The sequence below is a fragment of the Mustelus asterias genome, unplaced genomic scaffold, assembly GCF_964213995.1.
Source record: "Mustelus asterias unplaced genomic scaffold, sMusAst1.hap1.1 HAP1_SCAFFOLD_3853, whole genome shotgun sequence".
Lineage (NCBI taxonomy): Eukaryota > Metazoa > Chordata > Chondrichthyes > Carcharhiniformes > Triakidae > Mustelus > Mustelus asterias.
In genome coordinates, this window is record NW_027593798.1 from 1 (window position 1) to 26,910 (window position 26,910).

The 26,910-nt window shown below is 48.2% G+C and overlaps 2 protein-coding genes across 2 annotated transcripts; both read right to left on the bottom strand.

Moving 5' to 3' along the window:
• Positions 1-6: 6 nt before the first annotated feature.
• Positions 7-12,462, bottom strand: LOC144490820 (zinc finger translocation-associated protein-like). Its single transcript, XM_078208516.1, has one exon. It carries the CDS (start codon positions 11,527-11,529, stop codon positions 11,074-11,076), a length of 456 nt encoding a protein of 151 aa, XP_078064642.1. The 5' UTR covers positions 11,530-12,462; the 3' UTR covers positions 7-11,073.
• A 3,129-nt stretch (positions 12,463-15,591) lies between these two features.
• Positions 15,592-26,904, bottom strand: LOC144490819 (zinc finger MYM-type protein 1-like). Its single transcript, XM_078208515.1, is given in 4 exon segments — positions 15,592-18,824; positions 24,850-24,888; positions 26,558-26,734; positions 26,737-26,904. Coding segments are annotated over 4 exon segments (2,763 nt in total). The 5' UTR covers positions 26,897-26,904; the 3' UTR covers positions 15,592-16,437.
• Positions 26,905-26,910: the final 6 nt, after the last annotated feature.

A 26,910-nucleotide genomic window follows, 5' to 3' on the forward strand; every position in this document is an offset into this window, starting at 1 on the left:
AGGATACTCTGTGACTGGGACAGGCTCGAGGACTCCGGGGTGGCAATGTTGCCGACCTTGGTACTTTGGAGTGAAGCCACCAAGTGTTCCAGTGCAGGAAGATGGCAGAACAATCCCCAATCAATCCCATCGCCTTCTCTCTTCCCGCACAGGCTCGTGACTGCCTTTTCTTCAGATAGGTGCTTCCCTTTTGGAAGTTGCACTGGTCTTTGCCTCGACAGCCCCACCGTTACAGAATAATGTGTCCCAAAGTGTATTTTCTCTGTAAAATCAATGGTTCCTCATCACCACTCCTGCCCCATTCCAGCTAAACCTCCCGTACAAACAATTTTTTAAACCAATTTGTGTTCACTGGCGGTTTGAGTGGCCAATTATTGCTGTGTTTTATTCCTATGGTTCCTCCTGATGCTAATCTCTCTCTCCCTCAGGGTCCAAGAGAAGCTTCCAGGCATGAAACGAAAGAGCGAGTAACATCCGAGGGCCCTGCTCCATGGCCTCCCCCCGCTCCCCCACCAACCCCTTCCCCCCCAACCCCTCTCCCCCTCCCCCCTCTCCCCCCCCCCCCCATCGCCACCGCTACTAAACTATAATCCTTTGTGTATTGGAACTAAGCGTTCCTTGTCTATCTGCTTGGACCCGCATTCCACTGTCTCCGCTAGGAGTGAGCTGCTTCTGGGATCTTGCTCTGTTCTGGGTTTGCATTCCCCGCTCACCTACCGCCCCCCGCCCCCCCCACCTCTGCCCCCAACTCAGTCTCGGCCAGCATGGTGAGCGGAGCGGGTGTGGGGGCGGCGGGGAATAGCCAGTGCGTTATATAGCTATCGATTCACTGACTTAAGACACATTCCTTTTGCCTGCATCTGTTTCAATGAGATTATATATATATATATATATTTTTGTTTTGTCCTTCTGAAACAAACTGTCTGTAACCTGCTGTAGAATTTACTGATAAGGGGGGGGGGTGGAATAAAGAAGGAAAAGCCCCTTTGTATTGTGTATGCAATTTAATTTGCATGTGAAAATGTCACTGTAGCTGATCATGTGAAGCTGGGGGAAAGAGTGAGACATACAGGAATTTCCGAAGTTTTGAGTGTCAGTATGTAATGTGCGTGTGCATGTATGTATGTATGTATGTGTGCGTGTGTGTGGCACTAGAAATGTTCCCCCTTTTCCCCTCGGTCTCGCTAAGACATTGTGGGTTTGCAAAAAGTAAGCGCAGTCCACTTCCCGGTCCCTGTCCCGCCGCCCACCTCAGCCTGCGTCCTGTCTGAAGAGGCCGGAGCTGTGTGACATTGAAGCATTGGGAACATGGGATTGACACGGATGGCACTGCGTGTAACACTGAAGTTTGCGTCCATTCTGATTTTATACTATTGGGTAGGGAGCCCGAACCAGGAAATGAAAGATGAATGCAGAACCCCTGTGCCACCCTCAGCAGTCTGGTTAGGTTTAAGGTTAGGTTAAGCTTCACCAGGGGTTATGCTGTTAATTTTAATGGGAGTTGGGGTGTGTGGGAGGACAGAGCAGGACCCGGTCGGGTATAATGGTCCTTCGGGTATAATGGTCCTTCGCCACAGTCTTTGACCTTGTGAAACTGCACGGTTCCAACTCTATACATTACACAGAGAGATCAGTGAGGGGGGGAGGGGGGCAGGCAGAGGCATGGGGGTAGGGGCTTTCGCTTGTATCTGCACTGAGGGCTTGCGGACAAAGTAGAACTTGTCTTTTTAAAAAGAATCTGTGATTGTTCTGAACTAGTTCCCAGCTAATATTTGGGAGACTTGTTTGATTGTATTTTTTCAAATAGCTTCACTTTGTGGCTTACAATTCACCCCCCTCCCTCCACGCCGAGATGAGAGGGTATAACCCCCTTTTGTGTTGGCCCCAACACCCCCATCACTTCGCCTCGACAGCTCAAGAACGCCTTCTTGAGCTGTCGAAAAGGCAGGATTGGTTTCTGAGGGTGGAGAGGATTGGGAATCGAGGTGTTTGGTCAATGCTTCAGGCCATCCAATGGACCGTCATTGAATCCGGCGAAGCCTTGTCTGTCTAGACAAATGTCTGTGGGTGAACTCCCTATCTGCCTGTCCCTCCTGATCGGCGTGTCGCCAGCCGGGCTTGGTTGTCTGTTTAACTCATCGCGTTGTGTGTGTAAAGCTCTTGGGCATGGGTTGAGCAGGAGGCTCCCGTTAGCAACCTCTGTCCGCTGTGTCAAATGAATTCACACAAAGATGGCAGGAGATGGCTGTGTAGCTACATGCTGCCTGGAACCTGCAGCTTTATCTTCCTCCCTCACCCCATCCGTGCCTCTCCCCCCACCCCCAGGATCGTTGGACAGTTGAGACCTGAAATCAGATGTAGGCTACTTTTTTGTGTAGGGTTTCCATTTTTCTTTGGAGCTAATTCTGTTTCTGAGGGAGAGAATTTAAAGGCGGGGGAGAGGTGTGAGTATAACTAAAAGCTGTGATTTCTGTGCGTGTTAGGATTAGACGGAACAGCTGAGAATTAGACAATTCCTGCAGAAATATTACTGTGATGTTGATAATTAAATTACATCTTTATTGTTTACGTGGTGTCCTGTGTGTTTTCCTTTTCAATCTCTCAAGCCAGTCTCTGTGATATCTGGTCCTTTGCTACTGGAAATGCCGTGGTCTCCCAGCCCTGTGGTGACTCAGTTGGCCCATGTTGGGGGTTTCCTAATTCCCTCGGCACACAGAAGAGTGAGAGGGGATCTGATAGAAACTTATAAAATTCTAACAGGGTTAGACAGGGTAGATTCAGAAAGAATGTTCCCGATGGTGGGGGGAGTCCAGAACTAGGGGGTCATAGTTTGAGAATAAGGGGTAAAAACTTAGAAACCCTACAGCACAGAAAGAGGCCATTCGGCCCATCGAGTCTGCACCGACCACAATCCCACCCAGGCCCTACCCCCATATCCCTACATATTTACCCACTAATCCCTCTAACCTACGCAGCCCAGGACACTAAGGGGCAATTTTTTTAACCTGGCCAATCAACCTAACCCGCACATCTTTGGACTGTGGGAGGAAACCGGAGCACCCGGAGGAAACCCATGGCAGACACGAGGAGAATGTGCAAACTCCACAGAGACAGTGACCCAAGCCGGGAATCGAACCCAGGTCCCTGGAGCTGTGAAGCAGCAGTGCTAACCACTGTGCTACTTAGAACTGAGGTGAGGAGAAATTTCTTCACCCAGAGGGAGGTGAATGTGTGGAATTCACTCCCACAGAAAGTAGTTGAGGCCAAAACATTGTGTGATTTCAGGAAGAAATTAGATATCGCTCTTGGGGCTAACGGGATCGAGGGATATGGGGGGATCAGGATATTGAATTCGATGATCAGCCATGATCAAAGTGAATGGTGGAGCAGGCTCGAAGGGCCGAATGGCCTCCTCCTGTTTCTAGTTTTTATGATCAACTCCACATCGATCAGACCTGGGACTTATAAGAACTAGGAGCAGGAGTGGGCCATCTGGCCCCTCGAGCCTGCTCCGCCATTCAATAAGATCATGGCTGATCTTTTCGTGGATTCGGCTCCACTTACCCGCCCGCTCACCATAACCCTTATCCTGTTCTGTAAAGTCCTGTTCCATCGAGTGCTCCTTTATAATTTTGTAACTGATCGTACCCAATTCAATCGTCGCTCTGCTCAGGAGCTAATGCCCTGCACCACTCGCTGTATTCTATCAGGGTTAGAATAGCTGGGACAGCACCTTTCTTTATCACCCTGACAAGAACCCCACGCCATCCTGACTTGGGACGGGTGATAAATACCACCTTGCTGGAGTCACCCACATTGGAGTGATTTATTTCTCATATATTAAAAATTAAATCAGGACACGGGAAAAGGTTTTTCCAATCTTGTCACTTTATCGTTCGCCAAACTTAAAGACAACTTTCTTGCAGCTAATGGACTTTCTGGCATTGAGTGTTCCATTCTTGGAATCCTGGCACGTATTGCCCATCCCGAGTTGCCCCTGTGAAGGTGGTGGTGAGCTGCCTTCTTCACACGCTGCAGTCCACACATGGTGTAGGTACACCCACAGTGCTGTGAGGGAGGGAGGGAGTTCCAGGATTTTGACCCAGCGACAATGAAGGAACGGTGATATGTTTCCAAGTCAGGATGGTGAGTGACTGGGAGGGAAACTTGCAGATGGTAATGTCCCCCATGTGTCTGCTGCCCTTGTCCTTCAAGAAAGGTAGTGGTCACTCAGGTTTTGAAGGTGCTATCAAAGGAGTCTTGATGACTTGCTGCCGAGTGTTGGAGATATTGCACACAGCTGCCAGGGTGTATCGGTGTTGGGAGTGAGTGGGCACACTGCATTGATGTTGGAGCAGGGTGGTATAGTGGTTAGCACTGTTGCCTCACAGCGCCCGGGACCCGGGTTCGATTCCGCCTCGGGCCACTGTCTGTGCAGAACCTGCACATTCTCCCCGTGTCTGCGTGGGTTTTCGCCAGGTGCTCCAGTTTCTTCCCACAGTCCAAAGATGTGCGGGTTAGGTTGATTGGCCATGCTAAATTGACCCGAGTGTCAGTGGGATTAGCAGAGTAAATACATGGGGTTATGGGGATAGGGCCTGGGTGGGATTGCAATCGATGCAGACTCGATGGGCTGAATGGTCTCATTCTGCACTGTAGGGATTCTATGATTCTTAAGGTTGTGGATGGCGTGCCAATCAAGTGGATGGCTTGGCCCTGGATGGTGTCGAGCTTCTTGAAGGATGTTGGAACTGACTGCACCCGGGGGAAATGGAGAGGCACGGACTTGACCCTTGACAGGCTTTGGGGAGTCAGGAGATGAGTTACTCAGCGCGGGGTTCCCAGTCTCTCACTTGCTGATGTAGCCACAGTATTTCTATACATACGAACACGAGTAGGCCACTTGGCCCCTCGAGCCTACCCCGCCATTCAATAGCACCATGGCTGGTCTGATTGTAACCTTCTGCCGACCTCCGGTAACCCTTCACCCCCTTGTTAATTTAGAATCTACCGACCTTTGCCTTGAAAACATGCAAAGACCCTGACTGGTGGGGGAATGGTGAACTTACCAGCTCATCCCACCCGTCATTCGGCGTGGCGAGTCGGTAAGATTGGGCGAGAGATGGAAAATTGGCCTTGCGGCTGGTTCTTCACCTCTTGCCCTGTTACCGAGCCTGCTGTGCGAACAATTTCAATATTCATTAACTAATTTAAATATTGTTCGGAGTTCTGGACCGTCCGGGCACACTTGTCCTCACTGCTCACAGGCGGAAGGCCTCACCGGCAAGGATCACATATGGTCCCCACCAATGGGACCAAATGTGATGGGCTCTCTGAGGGGACCAGAGGCCATTGAAGCAAGGGACAGAGCCAGCCAGGCAGTGCCAGTGAGGCAGTTTCAGTGTGCCAGCCAGCCACCCAGTGGGCAGGGGCTGAGGGCCATAGTGGGAAAGGCAGGAGATCCATGGAAGGAGCTCTGCAGAGGGGGGATGGGGATCGATCGGAGGGGAGGGGGTGGGGGGTTGATTGGGCAGGGGCGGTGATCAGCTTGGGGGGGGGGAGGGGGTGTGAAGTCCGGGGCAGTGTTGGGGAGGAGGGGGAGACTGGCACAGGGAGCGGTCGGCACCAGGATCCGAAAACCATGGCGGTGGGGGGGGGAGTGGTGCGACGTCCGGGGCAGTGATGGGGGAGGGGGAGACAGGCACAGGGAGTGATCGGCAGCAGTTAACATGGCCCGGGGGGGGGGGGGGGGGTGCAGTGACAGAAGATCTCCCAGTACGTGTACACAGCGCACTGTGTACATGTGTAGACAGTAGACTGGGAGATTGAGGTGCCCCCGAGAGCTCAGTAGCTGGGTGCACCAGTGAGAATCGGCTGCACCCTCCCCCTACTGGCAGGAATCACATCCTGTCACTTTTTTAAACTAAGTACCATACGATTGCGGCTGGGAGCTTGCCCATCCAATCGGTGCGAGTCGCTCCCATCTCCACACTTGTTCGACACAGAATGTCTTTGGTAAGATCGCCCCCCCCCCCCCCCCCCCCAACTTGTCCACTGCTTTTGATGGAGTTCTAAAGATACACTACCCACAGAGACAAAATTCTTATCATGGTTTTAAATTGGTGACCCCCTAGCTCCAGTTTCTTGATTCTCCCACAAGAGGAATATGGCTGGTCCAATTGAGTGTCTGGTCAATGGTAACCCCAGGGTGTTGACAGTGGGGGATTCAGTGATGGTGATCCCACTGAATGTCAAGGGGCGATGGTTGGATCCTCTCTTGTTGGAGATGGTCATTGACTGGCGCTTTTGAGGCGTGATTGTTATTTGCCATTTGTCAGCCAGATCCTGGATATTGTCCAGATTTTGCTGCTTTTGGACACGGACTGTTTTAGCATCTGAGGAGTTGCGAATGGTGTTGAACATTGTGCAATCATCAGCGAACATCCCCACTTCTGACCTTCTGATGGAGGGAAGGTGATTGATGAAGCAGCTGAAGATGGTTGGGTCTCGGACACTCCCCTGAGGGACTCCTGCAGAGATGTCCTGCAGCTGAGATGATTGACCTCCAACCCCACAACCATCTTCCTGTGTGCCGGGTCTGACTCCAACCAGCGGGTTCCCATTGATTTGTTTTTTTAGGGTTCCTTCGTGACTGGCTCCAAAAATTTGCATTGAGGGTCAAGGGTTGTCATTTTTGCCACACCTGAGAGGTTTAGCTCGACTGTAATGAGGTCAGGAGCTGAGTGACCCTGGTGGAACCCAAACTGAGTGTCAGTGAACAGATTATTGCAGAGTAAGAGCGCCTCGACAGCACTGTTGGTGTCCCGTTCCATCACTTTACTGATGATGGAGAGTAGGCTGTTGGAGTGGTGAATATCTGGATCGGATTTGTCCTGCTTTTAGTGAGGACGGTAATATTCCACAATGTTGGGTAAATGGCAGTGTTAGAGTTATACTAACACAGCTACAGGAACAGTCGACAAAAATCGTCACAAACTCCATCCCGGGTTATGAGGTTTACCTGAAAGGCAATTAAACTCTGACCTCACGCTGTGTACTTTCCTCATCAAATAATTGTAGCCCAAATAACCTGAGGCTTCAGCCACTTCAGGTTAGGCTTTGTGGTGAGAAAGTGACAGTGTTACAGGAGGTTTCTGAACAGCGTAGAGGGAGCTTTACTCTGTATCTAACCCCGTGCTGTACCTGTCCTGGGAGTGTTTGATGGGGACAGTGTAGAGGGAGCTTTACTCTGTATCTAACCCCGTGCTGTTCCTGTCCTGGGAGTGTTTGATGGGGGATAGTGTAGAGGGAGCTTTACTCTGTATCTAACCCCGTGCTGTACCTGTCCTGGGAGTGTTTGATGGGGACAGTGTAGAGGGAGCTTTACTCTGTATCTAACCCCGTGCTGTTCCTGTCCTGGGAGTGTTTGATGGGGGATAGTGTAGAGGGAGCTTCACTCTGTATCCAACTCCGTGCTGTACCTGTCCTGGGAGTGTTTGATGGGGACAGTGTAGAGGGAACTTAACTCTGTATCTAACCCCGTGCTGTACCTGTCCTGGGAGTGTTTGATAGGGGACAGTGTAGAGGGAGCTTTACTCTGTATCTAACCCCGTGCTGTACCTGTCCTGGGAGTGTTTGATGGGGGACAGTGTAGAGGGAGTTTACTCTGTATCTAACCCCGTGCTGTACCTGTCCTGGGAGTGTTTGATGGGGGACAGTGCAGAGGGAGCTTTACTCTGTATCTAACCCCGTGCTGTACCTGTCCTGGGAGTGTTTGATGGGGACAGTGTAGAGGGAGCTTTACTCTGTATCTAACCCCGTGCTGTACCTGTCCTGGGAGCGTTTGATGGGGGACAGTGTAGAGGGAGCTTTACTCTGTATCTAACCCCGTGCTGTACCTGTCCTGGGAGTGTTTGATGGGGACAGTGTAGAGGAGGATTAGCTCTGCAGTGGTGTCATGGGGTGAGAGGGTTGGGGGAAATTGCCTCAGTGATGGGGGTGGGGTGGGGTGGGGGTTATTTCTCCTTGGCCCTGGGTCATATGTAACTTCACCCCACTATTATTCATCCAGGAGTGTGTGTATCAGTGGCCATTCAGCTGACCCGGGATTCACAACCAAGCCTAATCCCAGAATTTTATAGCAAAGTGTGGGCTTTACGATTGTTTATAACAGAGAATATTGTGTGCAGTTTTGGTCTCCTTTTCTGAGGAAGGATGTTCTTGCTCTCGAGGGAGTGCAGTGAAGGTTTACCAGGCTGATTCCGGGATGGTGGGACTGATGTATGAGGAGAGATTGACTAGGTTAGGATTGTTTTCACTGGAGTTCAGACAAATGAGGGAGGATCTCACAGAGACTTATAAAATTCTAACAGGACTAGACAGGGTAGATGCAGGGAGGATGTCCCCGATGGTGGGGGGAGTCCAGAACCAGGGTCACAGTCTGAGGATTCAGGGTAGACCATTTAGGACGGAGATGAGGGGACATTTCTTCACCCAGAGAGTGGTGAGCCTGTGGAATTCATTACCACAGGAAGTAGTTGATGCCAAAACATTGAATGTATTCAAGAGGCGGCTGGATATAGCACTTGGGGGCGAATGGGGTCAAACGTTATGGGGAGAAAGCAGGATTAGGCTATTGAGTTGGATGATTGGCCATGATGGTGATGAATGGCGGAGCAGGCTCGAAGGGCTGAATGGCCTCCTCCTATCTCTGTTTCTATAATGTTTAACCCTTTCCTAGATCATGGGGTCTTAAATCATCCCAATGTTACCCCAGCTACGCCTCCTCCCTGGAAGTGTTTTTCAGTGTAATATGGGGCATTCTAGGACAAGAGGTCACAGTCTCAGGATAAGGGGCAGCAAATTTAAAACAGAGTTGAGGAGAAACTACTTCTCCCAAAGGGTTGTGAATCTGTGGAATTCGCTGTCCCAAAGTGCAGTGGATGCTGGGACAGTGAGTAAATTTAAGGAGGAGTTAGACAGAATTTTAATTGGTAATGGGTTGAAGGGTTATGGGGAGAAGGCAGGGAAATGGGGAAGAGGAGCGTATCAGCCATGATCGAATGGTGGAGCGGACTCGATGGGCTGAATGGCTTAATTCTGCTCCTATGTACCTTATCGAACTTATGGTTCGATAAGGTCCCCCATGCAAGGCTTCTAGAAAAAGTGAGAGGGCATGGGATCCGAGGGCATGGGATCCAAGGGGCTGCTGCCTCATGGATCCAGAACTGGCTTGCCCAAAGGAGGCAGAGAGTGGGTATAGATGGGCCTTTTTCTAATTGGAGGTCGGTCACCAGTGGAGTGCCCCAGGGATCTGTTCTGGGACCCTTGCTGTTTGTCATTTTCATAAATGACCTGGATGAGGAAGTGGAGGGATGGGTTGGTAAGTTTGCCGACGACAGAGTCCAAAGATGTGCGGGTTAGGTTGATTGGCCATGCTAAAATTGCCCCTTAGTGTCCTGAGATGTGTAGGTTAGAGGGTAAATATGTAGGGATATGGGCGTAGGGCCTGGGTGGGATTGTGGTCGGTGCAGACTCGATGGGCCGAATGGCCTCCTTCTGCACTGTAGGGTTTCTATGATTCTATGATTTCTATGACACAAAGGTTGGTGGGGTTGTGGATAGTCTGGAGGGATGTCAGAAGTTACAGAGAGACATAGATAGGATGCAAGACTGGGCGGAGAAGTGGCAGATGGACTTCAACCCAGATAAATGCGTAGTGGTCCATTTTGGCAGGTCAAATGGGATGAAGGAGTACAATATAAAGGGAAAGACTCTTAGTACTGTGGAGGATCAGAAGGACCTTGGGGTCCGGGTCCATAGGACTCTAAAATCGGCCCCGCAGGTGGGGGAGGTGGTTAAGAAGGCATATGGTGTGCTGGCCTTTATCAATCGAGGGATTGAGTTTAGGAGTCCGGAGATAATGATGCAGGTTTATAAGACCCTCGTCAGACCCCACTTGGAGTACTGTGCTCAGTTCTGGTCGCCTCACTACAGGAAGGATGTGGAAAAGATTGAAAGGGTGCAGAGGCGATTTACAAGGATGTTGCCTGGATTGAGTGGCATGCCTTATGAGGATAGGCTGAGGGAGTTCGGTCTTTTCTCCTTGGAGAGACGTAGGATGAGAGGAGACCTAATAGAGGTATATAAGATGTTGAGAGGCATAGATCGGGTGGACTCTCAGAGGCTTTTTCCCAGGGTGGAAATGGCTGCTACGAGAGGACACAGGTTTAAGGTGCTGGGGGGTAGGTACAGGGGAAATGTTAGGGGGAAGTTTTTCACACAGAGGGTGGTGGGTGAGTGGAATCGGCTGCTGTCAGTGGTGGTGGAGGCAAACTCAATAGGGTCTTTTAAGAGACTCCTGGCTGAGTACATGGAGCGTAATAGGATGGAGGGTTATAGGTAGGCCTAGAAGGTAGGGATATGTTCGGCACAACTTGTGGGGCCGAAGGGCCTGTTTTGTGCTGTCGTTTTCTATGTTTCTATCATCCATTCCACGGACTCAAGTATCATAACACATAAATTTTGCTTTATTCTTCAAACTGAGTGCCACACCGTGAGGCAGGATGTATTTTTGGGCTGTGTTTTTCACCCTCTCGTCCATGCCCCACTCACACACTTGCCGCATTGCCACCTCAGACTGACGGGCGCTGGCTGAGGGAGGGTCAACAACAGGGGAGGGATGTCACAGCCCAGCCCCAGCCAGGTCCCCACCCCCACCACCACACACACCCCCTCAGATTCCACACCCAGATAGTGCAGGAGTAGTCAGTCGATCACCTTTCTGCCTTCTCCCTGGGCCCGCTGAGGCCAACTCCAGCATGTGGTAGGGGCGGGGGAATCAAACTCCAGGGACAAAGGCTCTGAGCCAGTAAGGACCACAGCCCTTCAGACAGTCCCAGCTGTTGGGTTGAACAGTTCCAGCTGCTGGATTGAAATGCGAGGGTGCGGGGGGGGGGGGGGGCCGGGGCGGTGCAGGGGGGTGTTTGGACAGTTCTATTAACGGCCTCCTCCCCTATCGCCACGTTGGCATGGAGCCCCCAGGGTTTATGAACATTTTGTGAGGGCCGAGTATTAATGCTGACTGCTGATGATTACTCCGGGGTGGTGCTGGCGAGGGAACCCGTTTCCGTCACTGGGCACCTGCCAGAAGTCCATCTTGGCGATGGCGGCGATTTTCTTGTTCCACTCCTCCACCACCATTACCTTCTCGGCCAGCGTGAAGTCCATGGTCTTCTGGTGTTTCTGGAGGATGTGCCGTTTGATGGTGCTGAGTTTGAGCGTGGCCAGGGCGCTGCCGCACACCATGCAGACCAGGCCATGCCGCCCCTGGTCGTAGTCCATCAGGTACTCCAGCCTCCAGCGCTCCTGGTAATTACGCCAGTGATCCCTCCCCGGGACCCGGCCCCGGACTGTCCGTGTCGGCGAGCTCAGCTCCTGTTCCTCCACGCACACTTCGATTTCGGCTGGACTCCTCCCCTCATCCCTCTGTACATCCCAGTCCAGCTGGACACAGCTGGAAAACTCCATGTCGGGATTTTCCCCTGCAATGCAAAGATAGAGAGAGAATAGCACCACAACACACAGCACCTTTCCCAGAATCAGACCTCCCACTCAATTCAGGCAGGAACATAGAAGAAAGTGTACAGCACAGGAACAGGCCCTTTGACCCTCCAAGCCCGTGCTCACATAGATGTCTCTCTAATCTAATATTTTATTGCCTCTGTGTGGTCCATATCCCTCTATTTCCTGCCTATCCATGTATCTATCCAGATGCCTCTTGAACGTTGTTATAGAATCTGCTTCCACTGCCTCCTCCGGCAGCGCGATCCAGACACTCACCGCCCTCGGTGTGAAAAACTTGCCCCTTTCCCCCTCTCAACCTCTGCCCCCGAGTAATTGATCCTTCGACCCTGGGAAAAACACTCTGACTGTATGATGTGGAGATGCCGGCGTTAGACTTCTTACTGTGTTTACCCCAGTCCAACAACACCAGGTTAAATCCAACTATCCACCCTATCCAAGCCTGTCATAATCTTGTAAACCTCTATCAGGTCCCCCCCCTCATCCTCCGACGCTCCAATGAAAACAGGATTTGAAACTGAGCCACATAAGGAGATCTTCGGGAAAATAGGTCACTATTCAGGAGGGTCTTACATACGAACAAACAAATTAATAGACCATTTGGCCCTTCGTATCTGCTCCACTGTTCAATAAGATCACTCTGCCGATCTGCTTGTGTTTCAAGTTCTACATTCCCATCTACCCCCGATAAGCTTTGATTTCCTTCCCTCAAGAATCTATCTCCCAGCCCCTTAAAAATATTCAATGACCCACCCCCCTCCCACTGCGTTCTGAGGCAGAGAGTTCCAAAGTCACACAATCCTCAGAAAAATCTTCTCCTCATCTCTGTTCTAAAATGGTGACTCCTAATTTTAAAACAGTGTCCCCTGCTTCTAGACTTGCCCACAAGAGGAAAGATAAAAATCATGGAATAGAATCCTACAGTGCAGAAGGAGGCCATTCAGCCCATCGAGCCTGCACCGACAACAATCCCACCCAGGCCCTATCCCCGTAACCCTACATGTTTACCCCGCTAATCCTTCTAACCTACGCATCCCGGGCCAGTAAGGGGCAATTTATCATGGCCAATCAACCTAACCCGCACATCTTTGGACCGTGGGAGGAAACCGGAGCACCAGGAGGAAACCCACGCAGACACGAGGAGAATGTGCAAACTCCGCACAGACAGTGACCCAAGCCGGGAATTGAACCCGGGTCCCTGGCGCTGTGAAGCAGCAGTGCTAACCACTGTGCTACCGTGCCGCCCCGGGTCCCTGGCGCTGTGAAGCAGCAGTGCTAACCACTGTGCTACCGTGCCGCCCCAGGTCCCTGGCGCTGTGAAGCAGCAGTGCTAACCACTGTGCCGCCCCGGGTCCCTGGCGCTGTGAAGCAGCAGTGCTAACCACTGTGCCACCGTGCCGCCCCGGGTCCCTGGTGCTGTGAAGCAGCAGTGCTAACCACTGTGCCACCATGCCGCCCCGGGTCCCTGGCGCGGTGAAGCAGCAATGCTAACCATTGTGCCGAATCAGGCTGAATTTTCCAATTCTGCCTGCCCCAGGAATTGTAGCAGGCGGGACACGGACCGTGTAAAGGTTCGTTGACCTCGGGCAGGATTTTCCAACCTTGGGGCTAGCGCGGCTGGAATATTCCGCCCATCCTTTCCACATCCACTTTGTCAAGACCATTCAGGATCTTTTATACCTCAGTCACCCCTCACTCTTCTAAACTCCAGTGGAAACAAGCCCAGCCTGTCTAACCTTGACTCATAAGACAACCCGCTCGCTCATTCCAGGTATCAATCTAGTAAACCTCCTCTGAACCGCCAACGCAGTTACGTCTTTGCTTAAATAAGGAGACCAAATCTGCACCACCATTTGAGATGTGGTCTCACCAATCCCTGTATAACTGAACCTAACACCCTTATTTTTATGTTCAATTCATCTCATAGTAAAGGATCCAAAGATGCACAGGTTAGGTTGATTGGCCATGATAAATTGCCCCTTACTGGCCCGGGATGAGTAGTTTAGAGGGATTAGCAGGGTAAACATGTAGGGTTACAGGGATAGGGCCTGGGTGGGATTGTGGTCGGTGCAGACTCAATGGGCTGAATGGCCTCCTTCTGCACTGCAGGGATCCTATTCTATGCTTTCTGTGTCACCTCTTATGGGCAAGTCTAGAAGCAGGGGGCACTGTTTTAAAATTGACGTCACCCTTTTAGAACAGAGATGAAGAGAAGATTTTTCTCTGAGGATCGTGCGACTTTGGACTCAAGAACAGCTTCTTCCCTGCTGCTGTCAGACTTTTGAATGGACCTACCTCGCATTAAGTTGATCTTTCTCTACACCCTAGCTATGACTGGAACACTACATTCTGCACTCTCTCCTTTCCTTCTCTATGAACGTTATGCCTTGTATAGCGCGCAAGAAACAATATTTTTCATTATATGTTAATACATGTGACAATAATAAATCAAATCAAAGCATTCCATTAGTCTTCTTACTTCCTGTAACTGCACACCCAAATCTCTCTGTACCTCGGAAAATTCTGCAGTCACACCCCGTTGAAGTAATATTCTGCATTTTTATTCTGCCTGCCAAAGTGATTACACTTTCCCACCTTACACTGCATTTTCCCACTCACTCAACCTGTCTATATCCATTGGCAACCCCTTCACAACATACTATTCTACTTATCTTTGTGTCGTCTGCAAATTTAGTTAACATGCCTTCTCTCCCCTCACCTAAGTCATTGATGTAAATTGTATAAAGCTGAGGCGCCAGCACAGACCCCTGCGGGAGTCTACTTGTTACGTCCGGGCAATCAGACCAAGACCCATTTCTGCACACACACTGTTTTGTGAGTATAAAAATTGGCAGGTCATGCTGCAGCTGTACAGAACCTTAGTTAGGCCTCATTTAGAATATTGTGGACAATTCTAGTCACCACGCTACCAGAAGGATGTAGAGGCTCTGGAGAGGGTACAGAAAAGATTTACCAGGATGTTGCCTGGTATGGAGGGCATTAGCTATGAGGAGAGGTTGGATAAACTCGGTTTGTTCTCACTGGAACGACAGAGATTGAGGGGGTGACCTGATAGAGGTTTACAAGATTATGAGTGGCATGGACAGAGTGGATAGTCAGATGCTCTTTCCTAGGGTAGAAAAGCCAAGTACCAGGGGACATAGGTTTAAATGTGTGGGGAAAAGTTTAGAGGAGATGTGTGAGGCAAGATTTTTTTTTTTACACAGAGGGTGGTGAATGTCTGGAACGCGCTGCCCGGGGAGGTGGTGGGAGCCGGTACGATAGCAGCATTTAAGGGGCAACTATACAAATGCATGAATAGGATGGGAAAGGAAGGATACAGACTCCGTAAGTGCATACAGTTTTAGTTTAAGCAGGTATCATGAACGGCGTAGACTTGGAGGGCCGAAGGGCCTGTTCCTGTGCTGTACTTTTCTTTGTTCGACCAACCAGCCAATCTTCTATCGATGCTAACATGTTACCCCCTACACCATGAGCTCCGACTTTGTGCTTTGGTGCGGCACCTTGTCAAATGTCTTCTGAACATCCAAGGTCAGCAAATCAGCAGATTCCCTTTTATCAACAACGCATGTCACTCCTTCAATGAACTTAAAGAAGAGAGAGCAAGATGGAAAGGTTTAAGGAGGGAACTCCAGAGGTTAGCGCCTCAGGCAGCTGAAGGCACGGCCGCCAATGGCGGAGCGACGGGAATCAGGGGATGCTCAAGAAGCCGGAACTGGAGGAGCGCAGAGATCTTGGAGGAGTGTAGAGGCTGGAGGAGGTTACAGAGATGGGGAGGGGGTGTAGGAGGTTACAGAGATAGGGAGGGGGTGTAGGGACTGGAGAAGGTTACAGAGATGGGGAGGGGGTGTAGGGGCTGGAGGAGGTTACAGAGATAGGGAGGGGGTGTAGGGGCTGGAGGAGGTTACAGAGATAGGGAGGGGGGTTTAGGGACTGGAGGAGGTTACAGAGATAGGGAGGGGGTTTTAGGGACTGGAGGAGGTTACAGAGATAGGGTGGGGGGGTTATAGAGTCATATACAGCATGGAAACAGGCCCTTCGGCCCAACTTGTCCATGCCGCCCTTCTATAACCCCTAAGCTAGTCCCAATTGCCTGCGTTTGGCCCATATCCCTCTATACCCATCTTACCCATGTAACTGTCTAAATGCTTTTTAAAAGACAAAATTGTATCCGCCTCTACTACTACCTCTGGCAGCTCGTTCCAGACACTCACCACCCTGTGTGTGAAAAAATTGTCCCTCTGGACACTTTTGTATCTCTCCCCTCTCACCTTAAACCTATGCCCTCTGGATTTAGACTCCCCTACCTTTGGGAAAAGATATTGACTATCTAGCTGATCTGTGCCCCTCATTATTTTATAGACCTGTGTAAGATCACCCCTCAGCCTCCTACGCTCCAGACAGTGCCGGATTGAGACTTGGTGAGGCCCGAAGCTATATAAAGCTGGGAGGCCTCTTGTTAAAAAGTTACACCGAAAGGTCTCACAAAAGGTGCGTCCCAAAACAGGACCTTGGGTCGCCACAAAAACATTGAAAACATAATTATGCCTTTTAATTATTTAATAGCAAGGTATTTAAAGTGAAAAATACAAATTATTTTCAAATGAATGCATTTACTGATTACATATTTATCATTTGGCTGGCTTGATCCCTCCCATAGATTATAATATAGTATCCCCTGGAAACAATACTTAAATGCAATTTTTAAAATAATTTTAAGATACATTAATATATATACAAAGGGCTGACAAAATAAGTAATCAGGATCACTTTTATTAGTATAAGTAATAATTAAATTGTTTGCAAAATCAGAAAACCGATATCAGATACAACTTAAAACATTTTCATTCTTGATTTCTCAAAAGCAAAGTCATGAATTATGTCCTCAAATGATATGCTACGCAGCTTATCGCTTTCTATGCACATGATGCTAAGTGCAGACAGTTTGTCCTGAGACATGGTTGCTCTCAGTTCATGTTTGATTCTCTTTAGCTGTGAAAATGACCTTTCTCCTGAACAATTTGTTACCGTCAGACACAAGAATAGTTGTAATATTGCTTCCACATTAGGGAAAACTAAATGAATCTTGTCTTGGAAGATGATTTGATACAGATCTTTGTGGCAAACTTGTTCTTTTCCTGGATAATTCTGCTTGACGTAAGCATGGAAGTGCTTCAGTTCCCCTGTAAGGTTAACATCAACATCGTTTGGATACTCTTTCATCAAAGTTTCTACTGCTTCACGCAGCTGTGCCTCTGAAGCTTCTAAATCAACTAAAAATGAAAATTTCTTTGCAGCATAGTTGTAGACCGTTGCTCTTCTTCTCAAGTTTGCTTCAAGGACATCGATTATAGGAATGAAGGATTTCACTCGAAATTTGTCTCTTGGAGAAAGTTCTTCATCAGCATCAGGTGCGGCTCCATCGTCGGCTTGTTTTGTTCTCACCCTCCTCCTTTTCTCTGCACACTTGTAATCTACATCAGGCAGTCTGGATTTAGCCTCTTGTTCAATATCATCAAAGTTTTCTCGAATATTTTTCACAAAGTGGGAAAGTGATGTGTACAGATTCGCACAGGCGGTCAGTGCAATCTGTGGATCCTGGAGCGCCTTACTGGTTTTGTGAAACTCCTCCAGCAAACGAGTCCATAAGTGTAGCATAAAAACAAACTCCAGTTCCTCCATTTTTTCCAGAAGAGTACCAGCTTGTCTTCTTGTATCACCCTTTTCATTCTCATTAGTATGGAGATGACTTAGAGCGTCAGTGATTGGCCTGTAACTCTCATTGATGGCAGACACAGCTTTGGCATGTGCTTCCCACCTAGTGTCGGACAGATACTTAATATACTTTGGTACTCTGGAGTCTGCATTCAAGAATGATGACAACACAGCCCACCTCTTTGTAGAAGATGAAAAGAAAGTGTATATTTCTTGCACAACAGCAAAAAGGTTTACTGCATCTAAACAGCAATCTACTGCAGCACGGCCAACAAGATTCAGTGAATGTCCGGCACAGGGAATATACATAGCATGCTTGTTTTTCTCTAGAATCTTTTGCTGCATTCCTTTGTATTTACCAGCCATATTTGCTGCATTATCATATGACTGTCCTCGGCACTTACTGAAATCAACTTTGCAGTTTTTAGTTACATAGTCCACCACCATATCCGCCATACTTTCACCACTGTGATTTTCCAACTCTAGGAAAGTTAGAAAGCGTTCAACAGGTAAACCATCATCGGGTGATACATATCTTACTATAACATTTAGTTGATCCAGGTGGGAAAGATCTGGTGTAGAGTCCACAGACAAACTGAAGTAGCCTGCTTTTCTCAAATCATCCAGAACTGATTCTCTTACTCTATTACCCATAAGCTGAATAAGTTCATCACATATTGTCTTAGACAAATATGAAGGAGACCCAGATCCTCTGTTTCCATATTGTTTTATGTGGTTGGAAAGAAATGGATCAAACTTAGCAACTAATTCTAACAGGCCAAGGTAGTTGCCATTATTTGGTGATCCAAAAGTTTCATCGTCTCCCCTAAAAGCGAGCCCACGTTCTGCTAATGCGCATATCACCGCAACAACACGCTCAAGCACATGTCTCCAGTACTGTTGCTCAGTTTTTATTTGTTCTGCTAGTCTTGAGTCTAAGGTTGAACCACGCTTTCTTGTCAAGTATGTCAGCAAAGCTCTTCTATGCTCTTCAGAGTTTTCATGACTTTTAATTGCAATGGGATTTCGCCAGTCAGAAAACCCACCAGAAGCTAGTGCTGCAGATGATGTTGAAAAGAGCTTGCAGACAAAGCAGTAAACACAGCCAGTTGTTGGAGAGTACACGAGCCATTCCCGATCGAATATATCACCATTAACTTTTCTGGACTGAAAAAGACCTTTTGAACAATATCTATCTTGATTTTTGAATGACCGCTTTGAGTTTTCAAATGGGCCGTTCCAGTGTTGACACTCTGAAGGACCCTGAAGGATCCAGTATGAGAGTTCATCCTCGGTTAAGACACCCCATTGACCAACATCATTGAGCTTCCTGAATTTTGTTGTTTCAACTGTGGATATCGGCTTTGCGATGCTCACATCTGCATCACTTCCAGTGTTTTCCTCAGCTGAGATTCCAGACTCTGTTGTCTCAGTAGCAGAGGCACTAGGCTGTGGTTGTTTTGGACTTTGTTGATCACCTTGGGTTTGTGGATCCTTATCTGTTTCTGGAGTAAAGTAACTGTCAACTTTTGGTAATTTTTTGAGTTGCTCTTCAAGCTGGTGCTTTCTTTTTCTTTCCTGGTGTCCGCTCTTAAATGTTCTCTTCATTATAAACCTTCTGAAATTTTGTGAGGCCCCTGCGGATTGTGAGGCCCTAAGCTGTAGCTTGTTTAGCTTATGCCTAAATCCAGCACTGGTTCCAGACTATCCAGCCTCTCCTTATAACTCAATCCATCAAGTCCCGGTAGCATCCTAGTAAATCTTTTCTGCACTCTTTCTCGTTTAATAATATCCTTTCTATAATAGGGTGACCAGAATTGTGCACAGTATTCCAAGTGTGGCCTTACCAATGTCTTGTATGACTTCAACAAGACGTCCCAACTCCTGTATTCAATGTTCTGACCGATGAAACCAAGCATGCCGAATGCCTTCTTCACCACTCTGTCCACCTGTGACTCCACTTTCAAGGAGCTATGAACCTGTACCCCTAGATCTCTTTGTTCTGTAACTCTCCCCAACACCCTACCATTAACTGAGTAAGTCCTGCCCTGGTTCAATCTACCAAAATGCATCACCTCGCATTTATCTAAATTAAACTCAATCTGCCATTCGTCAGCCCACTGGCCCAATTGATCAAGATCCCGTTGCAATCCTAGATAACCTTCGTCACTGTCCACTATGCCACCAATCTTGGTGTCATCTGCAAACTTACTAACCATGCCCCCTATATTCTCATCCAAATCATTAATATAAATGACAAATAACAGTGGACCCAGCACCGACCCCTGAGGCACACCGCTGGTCACAGGCCTCCAGTTTGAAAAACAACCCTCTATAACCACCCTGCCTTCTGTTATCAAGCCAATTTTGTATCCATTTGCCTACCTCACCCTGGATCCCATGAGAGTTAACCTTTCAAAAGGTCTTGCTAAGGTCCATGCAGCCAACATCAACTGCACTGCCTTCAACTACCTTCTTGGTTATCCCTTCAAAAAACTCAATCACACAAGCACCCAAGAACTAGGAGCAGGAGTAGGCCATCTGACCCCTCGAGCCTGCTCCGCCATTCAATAAGATCATGGCTGATCTTTTTGTGGACTCAGCTCCACTTACCCACCCACTCACCATAACCCTTAATTCCTTTACTGTTCAAAAATCTATCTATCCTTGCCTTAAAAACATTCAATGAGGTAGCCTCAACTGCTTCACTGGGCAGGGAATTCCACACATTCACAACCCTTTGTGTGAAGAAGTTCTTCCTCAACTCAGTCCTAAATCTGCTCCCCCTTATTTTGAGGCTATGCCCCCTAGTTCTAGTTTCACCTGCCAGTGGAAACAACTTCCCTGCTTCTATCTTATCTATTCCCTTCATAATATTATGTGTTTCTATAAGATCTCCCCTCATTCTTCTGCATTCCAATGAGTATAGCCCCAGTCTACTCAGTCCCTCCTCATAAGCCAACCCTCTCAACTCCGGAATCAACCGAGTGAATCTCCTCTGCACCCCCTCCAGTGCGAGTATATCCTTTCTCAAGTAAGGAGACCAAAACTGTACACAGTACTCCAGATGTGGCCTCACCAGCACCTTATACAGCTGCAACATAACCTCGTTGTTTTTAAACTTCATCTCTCTAGCAATAAAGGACAAAATTCCATTTGCCTTCTTAATGACCTGCTGCACCTGCAAACAACTCCTTGTGGTTCTTGCACAAGGACACCCAGGTCCCTCTGCACAGCAGTATGCTGCAATTTTTTACCATTTAAATAATAGTCCATTTTGCTGTTATTCCTACCAAAATGGATGACCTCACATTTACCAACATTGTACTCCATCTGCCAGACCCTCGCCCACTCACTTAGACTATCTATACCCCTTTGCAGACTTTCAGCGTCCTCTGCACTTTGCTCTTCCACCCATCTTAGTGTCATCTGTGAATTTTGACACACTACACTTGGTCCCCAACTCCAAATCATCTAAGTAAATCGTAAACAATTGCGGTCCCAACACTGATCCCTGAGGCACACCACTAGTCACTGATCGCCAACCAGAAAAACACCCATTTACCCCACTCTTTGCTTTCTGTTCGTTAACCAATCACCTATCCATGCTAATACAGTACCCGTAACACTGTGCACCTTTATCTTATGTAGCAGTCTTTGGTGCGGCACCTTGTCAAATGCCTTCTTGAGTTTTTTGAGAAAGTGACCAAGGAGGTGGATGGGGGCAAGGCAGTGGACGTGGTATATATGGATTTTAGTAAGGCGTTTGATAAGGTTCACCATGGTAGGCTTCTGCAGAAAATGCAGATGTATGGGATTGGGGGTGATCTAGGAAATTGGATCAGGAATTGGCTAGCGGATAGGAAACAGAGGGTGGTGGTTGATAGTAAATATTCATCATGGAGTGCGGTTACAAGTGGTGTACCTCAGGGATCTGTTTTGGGGCCACTGCTGTTTGTAATATTTATTAATGATCTGGATGAGGGTATAGTTGGGTGGATTAGCAAATTTGCTGATGACACCAAAGTCGGTGGTGTGGTAGACAGTGAGGAAGGGTGTCGTAGTTTGCAGGAAGACTTAGACAGGTTGCAAAGTTGGGCCGAGAGGTGGCGGATGGAGTTTAATGCGGAGAAGTGTGAGGTAATTCACTTTGGTAGGAATAACAGATGTGTTGAGTATAGGGCTAACGGGAGGACTTTGAGTAGTGTGGAGGAGCAGAGGGATCTAGGTGTATGTGTGCATAGATCCCTGAAGGTTGGGAATCAAGTAGATAGGGTTGTTAAGAAGGCATATGGTGTCTTGGCGTTTATTGGTAGGGGGATTGAATTTAGGAGTCGTGGCGTTATGTTGCAACTGTACACAACTCTGGTGCGGCCGCACTTGGAGTACTGTGTGCAGTTCTGGTCCCCACATTACAGGAAGGATGTGGAGGCTTTGGAGAGGGTGCAGAGGAGGTTTACCAGGATGTTGCCTGGTATGGAGGGGAGATCCTATGAGGAGAGGCTGAGGGATTTGGGATTGTTTTCGCTGGAAAGGCGGCGGCTAAGAGGGGATCTTATTGAAACATATAAGATGATTAGAGGTTTAGATAGGGTGGATAGTGATAGCCTTTTTCCTCTGATGGAGAAATCCAGCACGAGGGGGCATGGCTTTAAATTGAGGGGGGGTAGTTATAGAACCGATGTCAGGGGTAGGTTCTTTACCCAGAGGGTGGTGAGGGATTGGAATGCCCTGCCAGCATCAGTAGTAAATGCGCCTAGTTTGGGGGCGTTTAAGAGATCCGTAGATAGGTTCATGGACGAAAAGAAATTGGTTTAGGTTGGAGGGTCACAGTTTTTTTTTAACTGGTCGGTGCAACATCGTGGGCCGAAGGGCCTGTTCTGCGCTGTAATGTTCTATGTTCTATGTTCTATGTTCTGGAAATCTAGATACACCACATCCACAGGTTCCCCATTGTCCACTGTGCATGTAATGTTCTCAAAGAATTCCACCAAATTAGTCAAACATGACCTTCCCTTCATGAACCCATGCTGCATCTTACCAATGGGACAATTTATATCCAGATGTCTCGCTATTTCTTCCTTGATGATAGATTCTAGCATTTGCCCTAATCAAATTTGAGAGACATGATTTTCCACTCTCAAAGCCATGCTGACTGTCCCTAATCAGTCCTTGCATCTCTAAATGCCTGTAAATCCTATCTCTCAAAATACCTTCTAACAACTTACCCACCACAAATGTGAGGCTCACCGACTTGTAGTTCCCAGGCTTTTCCCTGCAGCCCTTCTTAAACAAAGGCACGACATTCCAATCTTCAGGCACCTCACCTGTGACTAACGATGATTCAAATATCTCGGCTCGGGGACCCGCAATTTCCTCCCTCGCCTCCCACAATGTCCTGGGATACACTTCATCAGGTCCCGGGGATTTATCTACCTTGATGCACTTTAAGACTTCCAGCACCTCCTTCTCTGTAATATATACACTCCTCAAGACATCACTATTTATTTCCCCAAGTTCCCTAACATCCATGCTTTTCTCAACAGTGAATACTGATTAGAAATATTCATTTAGGATCTCACCCATCTCTTGTGGATCCGCGCATAGATAACCTTGTTGATCCTTAGGGGCCCTACTCTCTCCCTTGTTACTTTTTTGCCATTTATGTATTTGTAGAAGCTCTTTGGATTCTCCTTTGCCTTATCTGCCAAAACTTCTCTGGAGTTCTCTGGAGCGGAGGAGGTTGAGGGGAGACTCAATAGAGGTTTATAAAATGATGAAGGGGATAGATAGAGTGAACGTTCAAAGACTATTTCCTCGGGTGGATGGAGCTATTACAAGGGGGCATAACTATAGGGTTCATGGTGGGAGATATAGGAAGGATGTCCGAGGTAGGTTCTTTACTCAGAGAGTGGCTGGGGTGTGGAATGGACTGCCTGCAGTGATAGTGGAGTCAGACACTTTAGGAACATTTAAGCGGTTATTGGATAGGCACATGGAGCACACCAGGATGATAGGGAGTGGGATAGCTTGATCTTGGTTTCAGATAAAGCTCGGCACGACATCATGGGGCGAAGAGCCTGTTCTGTGCTGTACTGTTCTATGTTCTAAAATAATCTCGTGTCCCCTTTTTGCCCTCCTGATTTCTCTCTTAACTCTACTCCTACAGCCTCTATACTCTTCAAGGGATCCACTTGATCCCAGCTGCTTATACATGTCATATGCCTCCTCCTTCTTCTTGACCAGGGCCTCAATATCCCCGAGTCATCCAGGGTTCCCTACTTCTTCCAGCCTTGCTCTTGACTCTAAGAGGAATGTGTTTACCCTGAATCCTGGTTAACACACTTTTGAAAGCATGCCACTTACCAGACATCCCTTTGCCTTCCCACAGACTCCCCCAATTAACTGTTGAAAGTTCCTGCCTGATACCATCAAAATTGGCCTTGCCCCAATTTAGAATGTTAACTTTTGGGCCAGACCTATCATTCTCCATAGCTATCTTAAAACCAATAAAATTATGGTCACTGGTCCCAAAGTGATCCCTCACTAACACTTCTGTCACCTGCCCTTCCTTATTTCCCAAGAGGAGGTCAAGTTTTGCCCCCTCTCTTAGTCGGGCCATCCCATACTGAATGAGAAATTCCTCCTGAATACACTCAACAAATTTCTCTCTCCAAGCCCCTAATACTATGGCTGTCCCAGTCAATGTTGGGAAAGTTAAAATCCCCTATTATTACCACCCTATTTTTCTTGGAGCTATCTGTCATCTCCTTACATATTTGCTCCTCAATTTCCCGCCGACTATTTGGGGGCCTATAGTACAACCCTATCAAAGTGATTTCCCCCTTCTTATTTCTCAGTTCTACCCATATCGACTCAGTGGCCGAACCCTCGGATATATCCCCTCTCAGTACGGCCGTGATGTTTTCCCTAATCAAAAGTGTTACGCGTTACAGAGATAGGGAGGAGGTTACAAAGATAGGGAGGGGATTTTAGGGACTGGAGGAGGTTACAGAGATAGAGTGAGGGTTGTAGGGGCTGGAGGAGGTTACAGAGATAGGGTGAGGGTTGTAGGGGCTGGAGGAGGTTACAGAGATAGGGTGAGGGTTGTAGGGGCTGGAGGAGGTTACAGAGATAGGGTGAGGGTTGTAGGGGCTGGAGGAGGTTACAGAGATAGGGTGAGGGTTGTAGGGGCTGGAGAAGGTTACAGAGATAGGGAGGAGGTGTAGAGGCTGGAGGAGGTTACAGAGATAGGGAGGAGGTGTAGAGGCTGGAGGAGGTTACAGAGATAGGAAGGGGGTTGTAGGGGCTGGAGGAGGTCACAGGGATAGGGTGAGGGTGTAGGGGCTGGAGGAGGTTACAGAGATAGTGTGAGTGGTAGAGGGTGGAGGAAGTCACAGAGATAGAGAAGGAGTGTAGGGGCTGGTTACAGAGAGAGGGAGGGTTTTCGGGGCAATGGGTGGGTGGTCAACATCCCTATTAATTGTTAAACTGATCATTGTGTAGACTGAATCATCAAATCGCACTCACCAAGATTCACACAAAGCTCCTCTGCTGCTCCAGGAATATCTGAGAATACAAAACACACAGCATGTTATAGCACAGGAGACCATTCAGCCCATCGTTCCCACGCTCCCCTCTCTCACAGACCTCTGCTCTCAAGCTCCATTGGCCCACCTTGTGTCCATTCAGCCCCTCACCCACCCTGCCCTCCCTAAATAGAATTTATGTGCTGGGAGCTGCCAAAGGAAGGCTCAATGCTGCCCCCACTGGCAGATGGATGTACATACAGTGTGACATGTTTACTGCTGTTTGTGAAGTTGGAATGTGACGTTGATAAAGATGTAAAAAATAGTAGAGGGAAACAATTGGTGTCCCTTTAAAAGCTGGTCTTTTGTTTCAGTGCTTGGAGGTTTAAAATGCAAAGTACACCCAGAGTCCAAGCATTTATAACAAAATGTCAGGCAGTAGTCCTGACAAGGCAACCTGCTGCTGTTTGGCAGGCACTCAGATACCAAGAACCTACAAGATTTGAATTTGATGCTGTTGCCAAAAATCAGATCAATCCTATTTTAGGAAAATTGATAGGTCATCACAGGTATAAGAGAGAGTGCAAGGGGGAAAAAAAACAGGATAGCAACTGCCACCTCGCAAGTCTCGAGAGGGAGAGAGCAGCTCTCCACCCCACCAGCTTTATATATCACACCCCCATCTAACCAGCAAAACGTACCAAATCAAAAATAACTCAGAGAAATCAACTGAGAAATCCAGAAGTTTCCAAAAGACACAAAACCTGGTTGTATATATTTTTGAGAGGGACTAAATTGTATTATAACTTTTTTTGGCTAATGAATGGATATTCACTAGGTTGATTCCGGAGTTGAGAGGGTTGGCTTATGAGGAGAGACTGAGTAGACTGGGGCTATACTCATTGGAATTCAGAAGAATGAGGGGAGATCTTATATAAACATATAAGATTATGGAGGGAATAGATAAGATAGAAGCAGGGAGGTTGTTTCCACTGGTGGGTGAAACCAGAACTAGGGGGCATGGCCTCATAATAAGGGGGAGCAGATTTAGGACTGAGTTGAGGAGGAACTTCTTCACCCAAAGGGTTGTGAATGTGTGGAATTCCCTGCCCAGTGAAGCAGTTGAGGCTCCCTCGTTGAATGTTTCTAAGGCAAGGATAGATAGATTTTTGAACAGTAAAGGAATTAAGGGTTATGGTGAGCGGGCGGGTAAGTGGAGCTGAGTCCACAAAAAGATCAGCCATGATCTTATTGGTTGGCGGAGCAGGCTCGAGGGGCCAGATGGCCTATCCCTGCTCCTAGTTCTTATCCTACTTATTTGAACAGCACTCCAGTAGAATCTTATTTTAATCGGTGTGTTACTTGTTTAGTTAAAGTTCCCGGTTAGTTAAATAAATATATTGTTAATTGTTCATTTTAAAGTGAGTGTGGGATATTTCTGATAGTTGACCACTGAGCTCTACAGAAGGACGGTTCACACCTTCTCACACACTTTTAACAGATCACGAGGTGAGGGATTCCTTGGCGTTGCATCTGAAAAAAGGGGGATTAATCTCTGTCATGACATTATACGGGGAATTTTCACGATGGTAGCGTATCACAGATAATGCTGCTCGAGAATTGTGATGCTTGGTGTGAGGACGGGGGGGGGACGGGAGGGGTCTGTATCGTATTGCGATTGGTAATAGACTGGGGATCAATGACTCTACCTGCCACAGCTGCTTGGATCCTTGGAGGGGAGATGTCCTCTTTCCCTGTCGGCCCCGGTTTGATCACCGCCCTCTCCTGCTGGGATGTGGTTTTGCACCAAGCTTCCAGGATGTTCTCCCTCTCGGCCTGGCTGAAGTTGAGCGAGTGTGGGTGGTTCTGGAGGATGTGCCGTTTATGGTGCTGAGGGCGACAGTAGCGAGGGATTTCCCGCACACCATGCAGACCAGAGTGTGCCACCAGCGGTCATAGTCCATCAGGTACTCAAAACCGCCAGCGCTCCTGGTAGTGGCAGCGAGGCCTCTTGGCGGCCCGACCAGCTGGGACCCAGGCCCTGGCATCACCAGTTGCACCG